Genomic DNA, 17377 nt, shown 5'->3' on the forward strand with positions numbered 1-17377 from the left:
GGGCTCAAGCCCCCTCCCCCTTTGAAATTAAAATTTCCTAGCTTTTAGTACTTTTTTATTTGCAAAAATGTAAAAACATTTCTTCACCAGCAATTAATGAATAAGTTATTAAAAATGTGAAATTTTAATAACTAATCTGTACTGAAATCGGCTTCTATGGGGAAAATATCTGATCCCCCCCCCCCCCTCCTTAAAATTTTGCATATTGCGCCCTTGCTGAAAACAAAACTGACTTTCAGCTGTTAACGAAACAAACAACAAGTCTAATATTTATTTGTCAGTATTAAAATAATTTATCGCTTGCAGGAATATAAAGACTGCCTTTTTTTTAAATTTTTTATTTTGTAAAATTAGCAGATCCTGGATAAACTGATCCATACAACTTTAAAAAAGGTTCCAAAAACTATCTATTTATAGACAGAAATATGCCTTATTGTGGTTTCAGATTTTCGCTTTCAAAAAACAATTTGTGAAAGATGTTTCTGTTGATTAGATTTTTGTAAAGGGTCCGTTAACAGACCCTAATTTTCTCTGGCTGGATCCCTGTAAAGCTTTCCGTTTTGTGTAAAAATTTTCTGGTCACCCTACCTATATATATGTAGGAAAAATAATTTTTTTTTCCTTTTTTTTTAAATTTAGTAGTGCTTAAAAATGGTGATACCTGTGTTTTTGCTCCACAAAACAAGAGAGATATGACTGAGATAGACATGGGTGACAAAATATCCTCCTTTTTTTTGACAAGCTTCTTACTTTGCTGTTCCTATTATTTTTTAATTCTTCCCCTAAACCTTTTTTTTCAGATTCATCTCATATTCAAAATTAAAATTTTTAATGTTATGTTGGTTTAATATGTCTAATTAATCATTTATCTCATTTACGCTTAAGCAATAAACTGATAATCTATGCAAAGATGCTGCATTATCTGCGGCGTAGCTAGAAAATAATTTCAGAGAGGACGATAAGGGGAGTCTGGGCTCATAGATTCTTTTTTCTACTTTTCATACTTTATCTTATTAAAAATAAAATTAATAATTAGTTTGATTTTCTACCATATTTTTCATAAAATGTTTCTGATCATCGTGGATTTCTTTGAAAATGTTCAATTCAAACCTTTATACATTAATTTTTTTTGCAGAACCTTGTAAAGTACACCAACTTGCTCCATACCCGGGTTCGGGATTCACAATGGAATGCATCACGCAAACAACTTTATAAATTTAATGATAATTATTATTCAGTAGTGTAACTAATCTATTTTCTTTTGTGTTTAGAATGAAAAATATGAAGCTCAAAGATCAATCTGACATATTAAATTAATTTTAATTGGTAAAACATCTTTAATTAAAAATAGTAATTAGTAGATGCTCTATTTTGCCGAATATTCGGTTGGAATTCTAACCGAATACTGAATATTCGATTGCCAGCCTAGCTGGCCCAGAGCCTGTTGCTGGTCAGCAGATTTGTATTTGCATTATAGTTCATGTGTCATAAAATTACTGAATGCAACCTGTATTAGTTGCCCCTCTTCTAGCTTATATGAAATCATTGAATGCTAAGTGTGAATTTACTCTATGTGTAATAAATTTTTACTTTTGTTATTTATCATCTTATAATAAAGCAATAATTTATCTAAATAGGCTGATATTTGCCATTCATATCAAGTTTTGCATAATCATGGAATTCCAGATGAAAGAATAATCGTGCTGATGAAGGATGATTTAGCTACAAATGAGGAGTAAGTTTTATCTTTCATACTTGATTTGTTGGTCTACATATGCTTCTATATCTATTTTGTATTCTAATCTGAGTCTGGGAATGGTTATGAAATGTTTTGTTAGAATTAGAGGTGTGAGTCAAAAGAATATTCTCCTATACAGAAACTCCCGATTATCTGCGAAATAGGTTGGCATGGTAACCACGGATCAGCAATTTTTGCACATAACACCCAAAATAGGTTAAAAACAATAATAATGTATGCAGTAGCTTAAAAAAATCAATACCACTTGCATACATTTTAACTATGGCTAATAACAATACAGTAGAAGACCGTTATAACGCTGACCTATATAACGCAATTCTCTAAACCGCTCTACTTTTCAGAAGTAAACAATAGGTTTTGAAGTCAAAAAACTCCTTCTGTTTTGTCTTGCAAACATAAAAATTGTTAGCCAATTATATTTAAAAACAGTTTTTCACCTTTCCATCTTAATTCAAAGTTTTAAAATGAAAATTAGTGTTCTCAGTAAACAGAAAATATCAGATAGCTCTTGGAAATGCAGCTGTTATGCAAACCATGAAGCTGGCAGAAGTGCAGGATAATTCACTTTCTTATGATTGTGAAACATATTTATTTGTGAATGACTGATTGTAATATGGGTGCTTTAATACTCGTTGCAGATTTAAACTCATTCTGAAGTGCTAATATATAGATATAGTCTGAATATTACTTCAATGCAAAAACCTGTACAACGCAAAAGCTCTGGTCCCAAGGTGTGCTCTATAACGGTCTTCTACTGTAACTGAATGCAGGGCCCAATTATCCAATAGGCAGAGTAGACAGCTGCCTAGGGCAGCAAACTTTTCAGGGGCCGCAAATTTGCTTCAACAACACATTTTTGATGATCAAGTAACAAGTGGATGAATCAGTAAACATTAATTTTTATGACCGTCTTCATTATTAAAATATGTTGATAAAGTGTTTTTATTTAAGTTTGTACTCTGTGGCTTTTTTTAAATCTAATTAATGATTTTTTTTCTTTGATAAAAAATTGTATTCCTAAATGCATTAAACCAGGAGAAATAATGTCTACAATGCAAAGCATAATGATTTTCTTAAAACCCACTTGTCCTGTTTCTATAATTGTTGTCATTGATACATTATAAATCAGGACTTCAAGTTTAGTCAACAGTGCAGTATTGCTAGTAACAAAGCCAACAAAATGCTTGGGTTCATCAATAGATCTATTTCAAACAAATCTAAGAAAGTCCTTCTGCCTTTATATAGGAGTTTAGTAAGACCTCATTTGGAGTATGTTGTTCCGTTTTGGTCGCCTTATCAGAAGAAAGATATTTTTGTATTGGAAAGGGTTCAAAGAAGGGTAACTAAATTAGTAAGGGGACTCTCAGATTTAGATTATGAAACCAGACTTAATAGGCTTAACATGTATAGCCTGGAGCAAAGGAGAGTCAGAGGGGACATGATTCAGTTATTTAAATTTATCAAAATGAAAGATGTAAATGGATTAAATTTTTGCGGGGAAAGCAGGACAAGGGGTCATTGTTTTAAGCTATTTAAATCTCAGGCTAACTTGGAAATCAGGAAAAACTACTACTTTAGCAGGGTCGTGGGCACTTGGAACAACTTACCGGAAGAGGCGGTAATGAGCAAGGGAGTGGATAGCTTTAAGAGGGCCATTGATCTTCATTGGGGACTAATTAATTGACTAGAACCAGCCTAGCTGGGCCCAGAGCCTGTTGCTGGTCGTCACATTTGTATTTGTATTTGTATTAAGCAAATAAATACAAATACAAATACAAAAGTGACGACCAGCAACAGGCTCTGGGCCCAGCTAGACTGGTCCTAGTCAATTTACAATCCCCAGTGAAGATCAATGGCCCTCTTAAAACTGTCTACTCCTTTGCTCATTACCACCTCTTCCGGTAAGCTGTTCCAAGGTTCCACTACCCTGCTAAAATAATAATTTTTCCTAACATCCATGCTAGCCTGAGATTTAAATAGCTTAAAACAATGACCCCTTGTCCTGTTTTCAGTGCTAAACTTTAGCCCCGTAACATCTTTCGTTTTAATAAATTTAAACAGCTGAATCATGTCCCCTCGGTCTCTTCTTTGCTCAAGACTGTACATTTTTAGCCTTCTAAGCCTGGAATCATAATCTAAGTGGGAAAGTCCACTTATTAGCCTTGTAGCCCGCTTTTGAACCCTTTCCAATACATTAATGTCTTTCTTAAGATAAGGAGACCAAAACTGAACAGCATACTCCAAATGGGGTCTTACCAAACTTCTATATAATTACAATTCTATAAATTACAATTTGTAACTTTTTTTTTCAAATCTTTAAAAAAAATATGTTTACATCTTTTGATTTTTTAAAGTTGCATAACGTACATCGGACTTATGATTCATTTGCAGATTCTGCAAAAACTTTCCATGTTTAAGAAGCCATGATTTTAATTTAACTTTTTTATTTATAGTAGATAGCTATGATTATGAGGAAATTCATTTGCAAGAATTTTTTCTTGGTTATCTGTAATTAATAATGTCTGAACTATCACAGTAAATTATTGCTTTTATTATTTATACAAAGATCCATTTATGTAATGTATTTTTTATACTAGTTAAACATTTTTAAACAATATTTTCCTATAGAAATCTCCAAGTATGAGGAAATGAAATTATTAAATTTTACTTTTAACTATTTAATTAATTATTATGAAAAAAATAGGTACGAATATGAATGTTAAACATTCCTTAACAATTAATTCATAAAATCTTCATGAATTTCCTAAAATAATATTGGGAACTGATGTGATATACCCCACCCTTGGCGACTTTTTCCTCTTGGCGCCAAGAAAGCGTCGCCAAGAAAACGATGTATGACGACATATGTCATACATCGTTCTTAGCGATGCTTTTTTAGCGCCAACAGGAAAAAATCAGATAAAAAAACATGATCAAAGCACTTCAGAACACAATATATATAAAAACAACAAAAAACATCACGAATATATGCTTCAAAAATGTACAGGGCCGGGGTTTTTTGTAAAATTATTAAAATACAATGAAATAAATTATTGTATTAATTACAAGTCGAAATTAATGCATTAATTTTTTTTTCATCATTTCTCCGGGATACGAGCCCTCGGTCTCATAGTACTTTCGTAATGAGACCTGCCTCGGTCTCATTACGAAAGTACTATGAGACCTCTGGCTCGCCAGTTATCCCTCCGACTGTTAATATGCATTACAGTCTGAGTATGGTCACAGTTATGTATATTTTCATGGAGACACCCAAGGGTGGCTCCTTCCGTTCAGTGTACAATAATGACACAGTTTTAAGTGTGAAATATGCACCATTATTGTGCAGATTTATTAATAAAATTCAGCATTTTTAAGAGTACAACCGAAAGAACTTTCAATTGTTAACATAAAATTCAGTACCTAAAGGAGGTACGTTAATAGAATGTCTAAATAATTCGTGGTATCGATAAGAATTAACTTTTAGAACAAAATAACCGTACTATTTCTGTAAAATTAATTTACATACAGTAAAAATAAAGTTAAAAACTACAAGATCCTCTCAAGGATTTGTAAAAACAAAGAATTTTGGAAGTGAGAGGTTTTTTTTGAATTCTAAAATAAAGAACTTACCTTTTTATATGGTATAAATATTCACACTCAGTCTAAAACAATACATCATATGACAATGGCACGTTACAGATACACACCACGTTGGAGTTAACTTTTAATTAACCTTCAAGTTTGAAGAAACTGGCATTTTCTAATGTTTTTACTTCAAAACACAACTACTGAATCTAAACTAACACAAAATAAGCATTCCTGTAAGGTATATTGCACAAAACAACACGTATCTCTCCTGCGTAAAACCAAGTAAAGAACCCAAGTAAACAAGTTCGAACAAGTTTGCCTTCGCGTTGCCAACCACAGATTAGTTTCACCAGGGATGCCATGCTTAAAAATTTATCGCCTCATTGGCGAGAAAAATATTTCAATTTTGTGCAAAAAATCGGATGTCGCCAAATGGGGGGGGGGGGGGGGTATATCACATCTGTACCTAATATTGTTTTTCTTACAAATAATTATAGAAACCAAATAAATCCAGTTTAAACCAAAAAAAACCTTATTTAAAAAAAAAAAAAACCCTGTTTTTTACTTCTTTTTACTAAAAAGAAAGTATTGTATTTGCGAAAACATTATCACTCAAAAATCGACTTTAATTTCCATTTTACTCACCCCCGAATGAATGTTGAGTTTTTTTTTCGACTGAACCACACATGGATAAGTGCCTAAAAACGTATAGACACGCGAAATATCCATTTTGACGATTCCCTAGTTAATTACAACGAGTTTTCTCGTGACGTGTGCATGTACATATATGCGTATGTATGTCGCATAACTCAAGAACAGTATGTCCTAGAAAGTTGAAATTCGGTACATAGACTCCTAGTGGAGTCTAGTTGTGCACCTCCCCTTTTGGTTGCATTTGGGTGTTTCTAAAGGGGTCTTTTGCCCCTTTTTGGGGGGAAATCATTGTTGATTTCGATGTAAACTCAGGTTGTGTTATAATTTGGTGGACACTTGCCGATATATCACCAGTCTTTTGGTCGCCAAGTGGCGATTTTTTTTTTAAATCTGGTTTCTTTTGCCACTGTTGGTGATATTTAGAGAGCAAACTATTGAATCATATTAAAATTGCCAATTAATGGGAACATGACTTTAAATTGGAGTAAAAGGAAGTCATGTGATGCACACATCAGCTCGTTTTCTCTCATTTTTCTTTTAAAAATTCGGTTTTTATACCAGCCCTGCACAAAACCCTAATATTGTAATTTACCTGCATGTAAGGACTGTCCTAACTAACCTCGCTCCAGTAAACTTTGTGCCACTGATGAGTATCAATTTCAATGCTTAAAACATTTTCAACTGTGATTTTGGATTAAAATCGGTGCTTTAAAAAAATTGATAAAAATTGGAATTTAAATCACATATTCACTGTTATAACTGTTCTTTTGTTTAGGAACCCTACTCCAGGAGTTGTAATCAATCATCCTAAAGGCAAAGATGTTTATAAAGGTGTTCCTCATGATTATACAGGAAATGTAAGTTGTATTAATTAATTAATTTTTCTTGTGTTCATTTTTTTTTAATGTTTTTTTTTTTTTTTTGACCAAATAATATATGAGTTGTGTATTGATTTTTGATACTATAAGACACAAATTTGTGCAGAAAATTGCATGTGCGTGTTTAGAGTAATGCTCTTTCCATGATACTGTGTTTATATCTCCTTCCTTTGAACACTTTCTCTGCTGATCCTGGTTAGAATTTATAAAACAATTTTTATAAATATCCATTAGCATTTTTATAAATACCCTTTGTCAACCCTCTCAGCAAAAAGGCTATGCTATGCATTGACAGCCATATTTTTCAAGGAAAATAACTCTATTATGTATTCTGTCTTGCGCCAGTAAAGTACTGTAACTGCAAATTTTTCATTTTTTTACGTTTTTGTCATCTATTGTATCTTAGCTTTATTGTACAAGCTCGTTTATTTGTTTTCCGCTGGAAAAAAAAAGAAACACTAAAGTAACGTTGAATTCAAACATTTCCCTATCGTTAGTATTGAATCAAAAACGCGCTTCTTCAAATATTTCGAAAACTCATTTCTGCAGATACTGCCCTTTACCTGCAAATGAAACTGCTACTTCATAGTGCCATGTTTTACACTATTGCCATGCTAAGCACGTAAGTTATATCTGCACTATTTAAGGGCTCTAAGCAGTGTTAAACGTCAAAAAAATCATTTTTTTTAAATATGTTGTATACTGGCATTTATTCTGAACATTTTAGTACCAAGTTTTTATCGACACTAAAAACGATGAAAAAACTTCCCAAGATATTAAACAAAATATATTTGTTTACTTCCGGAATTTGCGTTTGACAGGCTACAGCCACGCCCACTTTAAACGCATTTTTCTCAAAACGCAAAATTTGGAGTTTCGCTCATTACATTTCAAAAACTTGCTGTTCTATTACTTTGAAATTTTTTGTGAATGTTTTTTGTAACTTATTTTAAAACTTATACAGCAATTTGACTTAAAATATGTGAAAAAGAAATATTTTATGACAATTTCTACCCTCAATTCTCAGTTTTTTAAGAAATTTTAGGTTTTATAAGTTAAAAAATATCTAACTTTTTAAATTTTTTTTAAAAAAAGGTGTATAGTACTTAATTATAATATATTTGCCATTTAAGATCTTTTGTAAACATTAGCCAATTACTTAGCTCAGCATAATACATGGAGTGAAACGTTCAATTTTCACGATTTTGAAAAATGGCATTCTGATTTTTCTATTGTGAAGACAATAATTTCTTATTTAAAACTAATCTAAGTATACCAAATTGTTTACTGATATATGCATTCACAATCATAAAAAAAATCAAATTACTGAATTTTTTCTTTGGAGGTACAGATTTTTAAAAATCGAGCTCTCTTTCTAAGCGCATTAGCATGGTAACACTATTGAGACCCCTTAACAAGATTGAGTTATTGTCACCAGGTGGTTCTTTGTGACATAGTTTAACCAAATACAATGATATATTGTCATTTAAAAATGGGAAATATTTTTAATAACTTTCTGACAAAGTTGTATCTAAATCAAATGTATGGAAGCGTAAAACTTTAAAAAGCAATTTCTCAGTTTGAGCTTGACTTCGACTGCAGACCAATTTTGTGCTTAGCATGGCGAAATGCTGAATGATTAGAAATATTATTTAGATTCTGTTTTAAAAAACTGTTATTACAACTGCATCTCTTGATCTCAATAGTTTGATTAATTAAAATTAAGGGATATGGTGTAGTATTTTTTTTAACAACAATGACGGAAAAGATGGTGCAATATTTTGTGCAGCCCTTTTGTTGGGACCTAACAATTCCAACTGCTTCCGTTAAGCCTATTCCACTTGTCACCTGGGCACTAAGAACTGGTGATAGCAAATAGGCAAATTTTCAGATTTCATAATTGCAACTGCTACTAAGCTTTTATCCATGAGTATAAAGCATATGTTACGCTAGTGAGCACAGAAAATATAAATGCCCTGATTTGCCATTATGGTTACAATTTTTATATTAGTACAGCTGTACTATAATGACGCAAAAAGGATGAGTCTTTAAGTAAAAGCCATATTTTTGAGTCATTTGAGTTTTTAGAATGCTTGATAAAGGGACTGGTAGTTCATGTATGACAGTGGCGCGTATATGTTTTCATTTTAGAAGGGCCAAAATAATTAATCTTATCTCCCCTCTGTCCACTTTTTTTTTGGCGTAATTTGAGTTTTTTGGAGGGCGAAGCAATAGTGGAAGATCTTTAATATTTCCAAGTTGGGGCTAAGGCTGCTTCACCCAGTTCATCATCCTACAAGCTTCTTTTTCGAGTTTTATTTACTTATTTTTTTCATTTTTAACCACAGAAAAGGAGAGAATCCATAAGAACTACGATAAGTTTAATACTAAGAGATTATTTGTGTGCAATTTATTATTTTAAAGCAAAATTCCTACTAAAAGTTACAATTCTTAAAACACCAATTCTAAATCCTCTGATTACATCAGAGGAAGGACAGAGGTAGAAGGCATCAGTGGAAATCCCCTAAAAACAGGGTTGGCAAGTTTCTGCCGAAGCGGTTAAAACCACTGGTAGAAACCGGTTAAAACCGGCATGGCAAAAACCACTTTCTGCCACATTTGTGGCAGAAACTGGCAAAAACTCACAAAATGACAAAAAATTAATTACTGACATACAATAGAAAATGCATGGAAAAACATAATTAGTTGTAAACCCCAAAGCATACTTTAATTACAATATCTTCTCAGTTAAAGCTTAAATGTGACATTGTCTTAACTCTGCTGTTGGCTCTTAGAAAAGGTGTTTTCTATAATCTAAACAGTTTCTCAATTTAACGTGCACAAATAAGAAATTTTAGAATAGTCTTGCTACAGAAGAGCTAGGAGGCAATGCACCAAGGAACAAGCAATGTTTGTGAAACTTTCATCTAGTGCATATTTTTCTAAACTGGTCTACCATGCAGTAACTATAAAAATGGTACAAATTTGACTGGAAAAATAAGTTTCGAGAAATAGGGTCAATTTATTTTGCAAAGCTATGACATAAGGGCAAAATATCGTACAATAATATTGGCAAGTAAAATTCGGGCACTTTCTTCTTGAAGCACACGATAATTTCAATCACAAGCAATTTAGATGAAGCTTACATAAGCATTCAAATTACAATCAGTAATGCTTGTTTAATTCTGTATGTCACTCCTCTTTCCCAAGCACCCGAATTATTTCTCGTCCTTTCTAATATTAATCCAAATTTTTCGGGCATCTGCAATTGAAAAGTTCCCTTTCTGAACTAAATTAAGGGCACTAGCATAGAATTTTATTTTTTTAAATGATGAAATAAAGTTAATTTCTTAGTTGACTTAAACAAATATCATTTAATAATTACTTTAGTTATTAAAGACGCTTTTAAGTTTTTGCCGGTTTTTACCAGTTTCTGCCGGTTTTTACCGGTTATAACCAGTTTCTGCCACTGGCACGGCAAAAACTAGTTTCTGCCGGCAGAAAGCCAACCCTGCCTAGAAAACCTTCGAAACTGAAATTGTAGAAACACTCTTTTAGTCAATCTTTTGGGGGTATCAAGAGAAGGAGATTTGTGTGTCAAGGACGGAACTGCAAGAAATAAAGTTTTAAAATTGAATTGGAATATTTCGTATTTTGTGTGTAGATAGGAATAGAAGAGGTTTAGGCTCCCTTCGGAACTTTTTTCAAAATTGATGTTGATTTTAGGCTATCTTTGATGACAGTAGGGCTTCAGGGGTCCTTTGGAAAACCCTGAAATTAAAGTTCTAAGTATGCAGTTTTAGACTATCTTTGGTGACATTAAGGGAATTGAGAAGAATCGAGGGATCTCTCCCAAAATATTTTGACACTGAAGCACAGCTCAAGACATGTTTTGTAATAATAGAGGAAAGGGCAAAGAGAGGAGGTTCCTTCCTGTTTTTTTTTTTCTTTTTCAGAATTGAAATCAATTTTAGGTTACCTAAGGGTAAGGGAGTCCACTTTTGAAAGATTTTTGAAATGAAAAAAAAAAAAAAAAACGCTTTTCAGGTTATTTTTAGAGACATTCTCCAAAATATTTCAAAATTTAAATCTTTAACACAGAATTTCAGACTATCTTTGGTTGAGGGAAGGGTGATGTCCTAAAAATGCCTAAATAAATACATTTTTAGGACAACAATTTCCCATTATTACTCCAGCAGAATATTGAAACCTTATTTTGAATTTATTGTAGATGAGGAGAGTTAAGGAGCGTAGTATTTTGAAGACACTTATTTTTAGACTGACTTGGGGAAAAAAGGGGGAATGAAAGAAAGAGAAGGGAACATAATTTGCTAATCAATAATTCATTGAAAATTTTTAATTTAAAGATTTCTTTTTAAAAAATTAAGATTTTTTCCCCAACTTTATTTGTTTTTTCTTATTAAAATAACTTTGTTTTCCCAAGACACATTCTTTTCTTTTCTTGAATAAGGGGAATGTACCTCCTAACTTCTGGTTACACCTCTGAAGGTGCCATCTGTCGTATTGTTATTTTTTAAATTGTCAATGCCTTGTTTATTTATTCTTTTTTTTTTTTTTTGCAGCTAAAAGTATGGAAATTATTTATGAGCCAGGGTTCAAAAATATCATGATATTTTCGAAAATATTGAAAATATCCAATATTTTGATATATATTGGATATTTTGATATCTATCCGATATTTTCAATCAGCACAAACTAAAGCCTTCAAATAGTAATGCATCCTAAAATCACTCTTTATTTTCTGATATTATTATTACAATATGTAGATTTAAAATTAAGGTTTCTTTCATTATTTATATCTAACTAGCAAAATTACCCGGCGTTGCCTGGGTTAGCAATAATTATGAGAAACAATCGTTACTTGAATTTGTTTTCTGTTTTAAATGAAAGAACTTAAAACACACCTTTTTAACGTGATTTAAAATCTAGCTTCTTCCTTACTCATAAAACTAAAGTAGCAGTAAGTAAAAAGAGCAAAATAATATTCATTTAGAAACGAAATTTACGAAAGCTTATACAAATTTGAAGAATTTCCGAAATATGAAATGAAACTTCACATGTTTAAAAAGATTTATCAGTTAATACTTATTTTTTTTTACATGGAGTCTTACCTTCTCTGTATGTTTATTGAAGAACGAACTGTTTAAAAAAATGTAGCCGCGCGCCCCGTGATCCCCTTAAACTTGCTTTAGTTATTTTGGAAAATTTCAATTATTTTGGGTTCTTGGTGCGATTTAAAATATTACCGAAATTGCGGGAATCGTTTTGGGATACCTTGGATAATGCTCCCCCTCCTTACTTTGTAAAACGGTATGTTACTAATTTTTGTTAAAGAGATATTGTCGTCATATGCTAAGATACTTTTGGTCACCATAAAATGGCGCTAAACAATTTCATCCGAAATGTTTCCAAAATAAGTAGTAAAATTCGGCGATGGTTTGAATTTGTGCACAAAGTGACATTAATGGAAGTTTTTGTGCTGTTTATGGATTTGCCTAATTTAGTTGCTGGATTATTTTACAGTAAAAAAAGTTTTTAAAGATTCTTTGATTGACGATATTTTGTTTACATGGTGAAAGCTGACAAACATTACTACGTAGTCTTTGACTTCAAAAACCGCGACAATTGAAAAAATTGCCAAATGCATTCGCTACTGAAATCTTTTTGCATAAATTTTGGCGAGGTTTCTGCTGTTAGATTGGATAATGATTAAAAAAATCCAATCAGCACAAATAATTTAAAAAAAAAACCATTAATTACACTAAAGCTCCGTTTTAAATGGAAAATAATCAACCAAATCTAGTTATTGTTAGCCAATCTTAGGGGAAAAAACGTGACTTTAAGATTTGACTTGAGAAAAGCCTCAAACAGTCATACGAAACGCAAAAACGTTCAACAATTCTAACTATGAACTGGGAGTTGAGATGATACACTAAATAATGAATTGGGTTGAGGAAAGCCTTCGAACATGGAACAAAAAAAGCTCATAGCTCGTTTTTCATACAACTTAGAACTTTCTAACAGATACCATCTTCAGCAGAAAAATAGGCGCTTTCGATGGACACATAATTTTAAAATGTGCACGTATTTTTACGCCATCAAATTGGGGCATTTATGCGAAAATTTGGACAAATTAGAATAAAAAAGGAACTATCAATCGGATTTTTTTCGAACTGGTCTACAAACCTCCCCAGTACCAAAATGAGCAAAAGGTGAAAGTTTCAGCCAAATCTGCCGGGTAGTTTCTGAGATCTTAGGGAACAAATTTACCAAACTCCATTTTTATATATATAGATATATACTGTTTTACATTTTTATCAATTTTAATGGAGTTAATTTAGCATTAGCTGTTTCTCTCATTTTTCTTCAGTTAGCTACTTTTACACAGTTATATGATTCATAAATAAAAAAATGTGCATTAATTGGTGCACAGTCATAAGACATTTTCTTTTTTCTGACCAACGTTTAATATTTATTTAGCCACTTATAATATGAATTAAAATTGTTACATTACAAATAATAAAAATTAATATGAATTGAAAAAGGAATATTATTACTTTGCTGTATTAATGATGTATGAATGCATCATAAAAATATGATACATAACTTTTTGGTTATTTGTATTAATGAACAATATTACAAAGATTAATATAATTTTTACATTGAAAATACCTTAATTGAAAAAATAAATATCAAAAAAATCAAAATATGATGATATTTTCAAAATAAATATCAGATTTATATTGTGATATATATCATGATATATATCGGCGAACCCTGTTGTGAGCAAACTAAAACCAAAAAAGGATTACCTTTATTTAAACTCCCCCCTCCTAGGTTTCGGGAGAGGCCAGAGCCCCCTTGACCTCTCCCTTATGTATGCCCTTCATGTATGAATATCTGCATTAATCATGTTCCTTAATGGATATTATTGAATTATTTTTAGTATTTTGATTACTCTTATGAGTTATTGAATTTTCTAGGATGTTACGCCAGAAAATTTCATGGCTGTATTGAAAGGAGACAAACAATCACTTAATGGTGTTGGCAGTGGAAAAGTTTTAGAAAGGTGCAGTTTTTATATACATGTGATTATTGCAGTATTTAGTATCATTTCTGGAACAAATGTGCAGAATTTGTTTTGTGCTTCGTCGATGTTACATAACCTTCAGATTTTTCTCTGTTATTAAATATTGTTGAGCTTGTTCAGTAGCATATACAAGAAGGAGGGTTTGGGGGTTTAACCCCCCCCCCTTTGACAAAAATTTAGGTTGAATTGTGAACTTTTGTGAACTTTTTATGATTTTTAATTATATATATATATATATATATATATATATATATATATATATATATATATATCATTAAAAATTATCGTATGATCAAACTCTCCCCTTGGAAAAGTCCTGGATATGCCACTGAGCTTGGTTAATACAAAATGTCAAAAATCCACGAAAATTTTCGTATTAGCCATAATTTGTAACAACTGTGAATGAGTGATACTGTGAGAAAAGGAGGGAATGCTTATCTATATTTTAAAAATATTAACTACTAATACACGCATTGTAATCTGACGATAAGTAAATTCAGAAAAAATCACTTATTTCTTATAAATGAATGTTTTTTGGAAAATATTGAAAAAGGAAGATGATAATCAACACTTGCGGAATAGGTTGTAATCCACGATGGAAGATGAACAGATTTTTCTTCAAGTACATTGTAATGTCCACAGGTAAACAAATGTACGGGTTTTATTTTCTAAGCAAAATATTTAATATTTTCTTCTCCATACACAATGGGACTTCTTCTATATAACAAAATGATAAATAATTTCTAAAAAAGAAAATTACCGTATTCATTCATAAACAAAAATCTCTGACCTCTTTACTTGAAACAAAGAGGTCAGAAATTTTTATTCATCTTATCCAATACTTTCAATTTAATGTACGTATTATACGTGAAAATTTTAATGCAATTAGATAACAAACCAAATGTAAGGAACATAATATTTGTTTTAGCGTCATTTCATATTAAAAGTGATCATATTAAAAGAGGTCAACTGTATTTTAATAAAAGAATTTCAAAGTGTGTTGATTTTAATTTATTTAATTGCATAATGATTTCAGTGGTCCTAATGATCATGTATTTGTGTATTTTGCTGATCATGGAGCACCAGGGTTGATTGCCTTTCCAGAAAGTGTAAGCTGTTATTTTCCCTCTATTATTGCTGTTATTGCATTTTTTTATTTGTATTGTTACTAATTTGATTTTAATGTTTAATATTCATTTAGGAACTTACTGCTAGGCAGCTGAACAAAACAATAAATTACATGAGCAAACATAAAAAATATGGCAAGGTATGATATTTTCTGTTTCAATTTCACATTGAAGCTTTGAGCAGAATAAATTGTTTTTCATTCCGTTTCAATATGTTTTTTAATTTGTGCATTAAACTGTTTGTAGTAACACTTTCATCTATAGATTTTTTTTCAATTAAAATATTCTGTTTTGGCTAACTACTTCTGTATACTTATTTCTATATGCTCATATACTTTCAATTGTATTACCATCAGAGATATTTTAATGCCCCTACAATTGCATTTCACTCATTCAAAATCGAAAACACACCTCAAAAATTTAGTAAATCATTTTTTCATACTATGTATCTCGAATAAAATTAATGGTAGTTTTGCATCGTGTAGAATGGTGGGAGGAGGGAATTTCAATGTAACAAATATTTACATTTTAAGGGTTTGCTGAAAAAATGATCCAAGTCCACTTTCTGGTGATTTTTTTTTTTTTTTTTTTTTTGTTTTATGTTTTATTCATTTTTGACAGTGTTAATTTTAACTATTTAATATTTGTAATTAAGAACTATTTATATCCCTATTTTCAATATTTTATGTATCAAAAAATATTTTTTTAATTTTATGTTCCTTTGAAATTGTTATTTTATCGTAAATAAAAGGGGATTTTCATTTTATTTGAAGATTGGACTGAGGCTATTTTTCCCGTGATCATTGGTTTGAACGATTTTTAATTTTTTTTTTTGAATTCAACGTGTCACACATTGTAAAGGTTAAAGAACCAAAAAAGTACACCTCTTTTCTTTTTTTCTCATCTTCATTCTTATCTTTAGGGAAACGTTTTGTGCAATATATCACTATTATGACATTTACTGTTTTCATATGTTTCAAGAAATTTTTTGTGCAATATATCACTATTATGAGATTTACTGTTTTCATATGTTTCACTCCTCCAAAATGTATTTCACTCCTCTAAGAAAATGTCAAGTAGTGTTTTCACCCCTTGAAAAAACTCTAACAATATCTCTGATTACCGTTATAAATTTTGACCATTATGGATCCACTGCTCTTCTCTTAACTTTTTCTTTCAAGGACTATAATTTAATTTCCGGTTGAATGTAGTGAAACGCCTTATTTCCTGTGGCCAATTTCAGACAGGAATGGAGGATTCCCACAAAAGTTTCTTAAATCCCCCTTTAAAAATATTCCGTGTGGGAGACTTCCACACAAAGATGAAATGAGGCAGTGAGAAGCAAAGGGATGTAAGTGGACATTTTCAAGTTTTGAGTAAAACGCGTTTAAAGTTTTGGGTCTAGGTAGAGCTTCCATTGATTTTTTTTTTCTAAATATTCTGTGTAGCAGCTCCTACCAGAGCCACTAGTACTATCTCTTGCTCCAAGACGGAGGAGAAGTTCACCTACCATTTGTACTGATTATCTCCAAATTTTTAATTTTGCCACTTTCATCCCCCATAGACTATGTGACATCATTTGTACAATATTGTTAATACTGCTAGATTTTACTGATTAAGCAAAGCAGCCATTCAGTGCTTTCCATAGTGTACCGAAACTTTATTTCCTCAAGCATCAAAATGCTTTCATTCTCTAAAGTTACTACTTTGTAGTTTGGTGTAAAATTTCTTAGTATTGTTAGTCATTCTTAATTTCAGCATACAATAGTTTGCAAGTAACCTCACTATGGAGATTTTGGCATAGTCCCAAAGCTTGGTTACTGTTGTGTTTTTAAGGCATTTTATTGATAAAATTACCAGGCTCTATGTGAGTCTTTCATCTATATCTTTCGTTCAATAAGTTAAAATACTCTGTCCTGATAAAAATGAAAAACCAATGTAAATAAAGCAAATTCTGAAGAAAATACAGCATATAGCTATTTCAAAGCTACAATGGAGCCTCTTCATCAGTGCAAAAAGCTCACCAACACAACCAGAAAAGTGAACTAACAATTTAGTTAGTTCTCTCGCGACTTTCTGGTTATGTTGGTGAGCTTTTTGCACTGATGAAGAGGCTTCATTGTAGCCTTGAAATAGCTATATGCTGTATTTTCTTCAGAATTTGTGCTTTATTTACGTTGGCTTTTCACTTTTATCATATTGTAGCACAACGATTATTTGATCCTTTTTCATTTATTCTCTCCCCTATGGAAATTTCCCT

General features: G+C 31.4%; 1 protein-coding gene across 1 annotated transcript in view; it reads left to right on the forward strand.

Moving 5' to 3' along the window:
* Positions 1 to 17377, forward strand: part of LOC129219996 (legumain-like) — a 30685-nt gene that overhangs the window by 5162 nt on the left and 8146 nt on the right. Inside the window, exons 2-6 of the mRNA XM_054854321.1 lie at positions 1638 to 1735; positions 6777 to 6858; positions 13884 to 13969; positions 15027 to 15099; positions 15192 to 15257. Of these exons, the coding sequence (XP_054710296.1) occupies positions 1638 to 1735; positions 6777 to 6858; positions 13884 to 13969; positions 15027 to 15099; positions 15192 to 15257 (405 nt within the window). The remainder of the gene's footprint in view (positions 1 to 1637; positions 1736 to 6776; positions 6859 to 13883; positions 13970 to 15026; positions 15100 to 15191; positions 15258 to 17377) is intronic.

This window comes from Uloborus diversus, chromosome 4 (assembly GCF_026930045.1).
Source record: "Uloborus diversus isolate 005 chromosome 4, Udiv.v.3.1, whole genome shotgun sequence".
NCBI lineage: Eukaryota > Metazoa > Arthropoda > Arachnida > Araneae > Uloboridae > Uloborus > Uloborus diversus.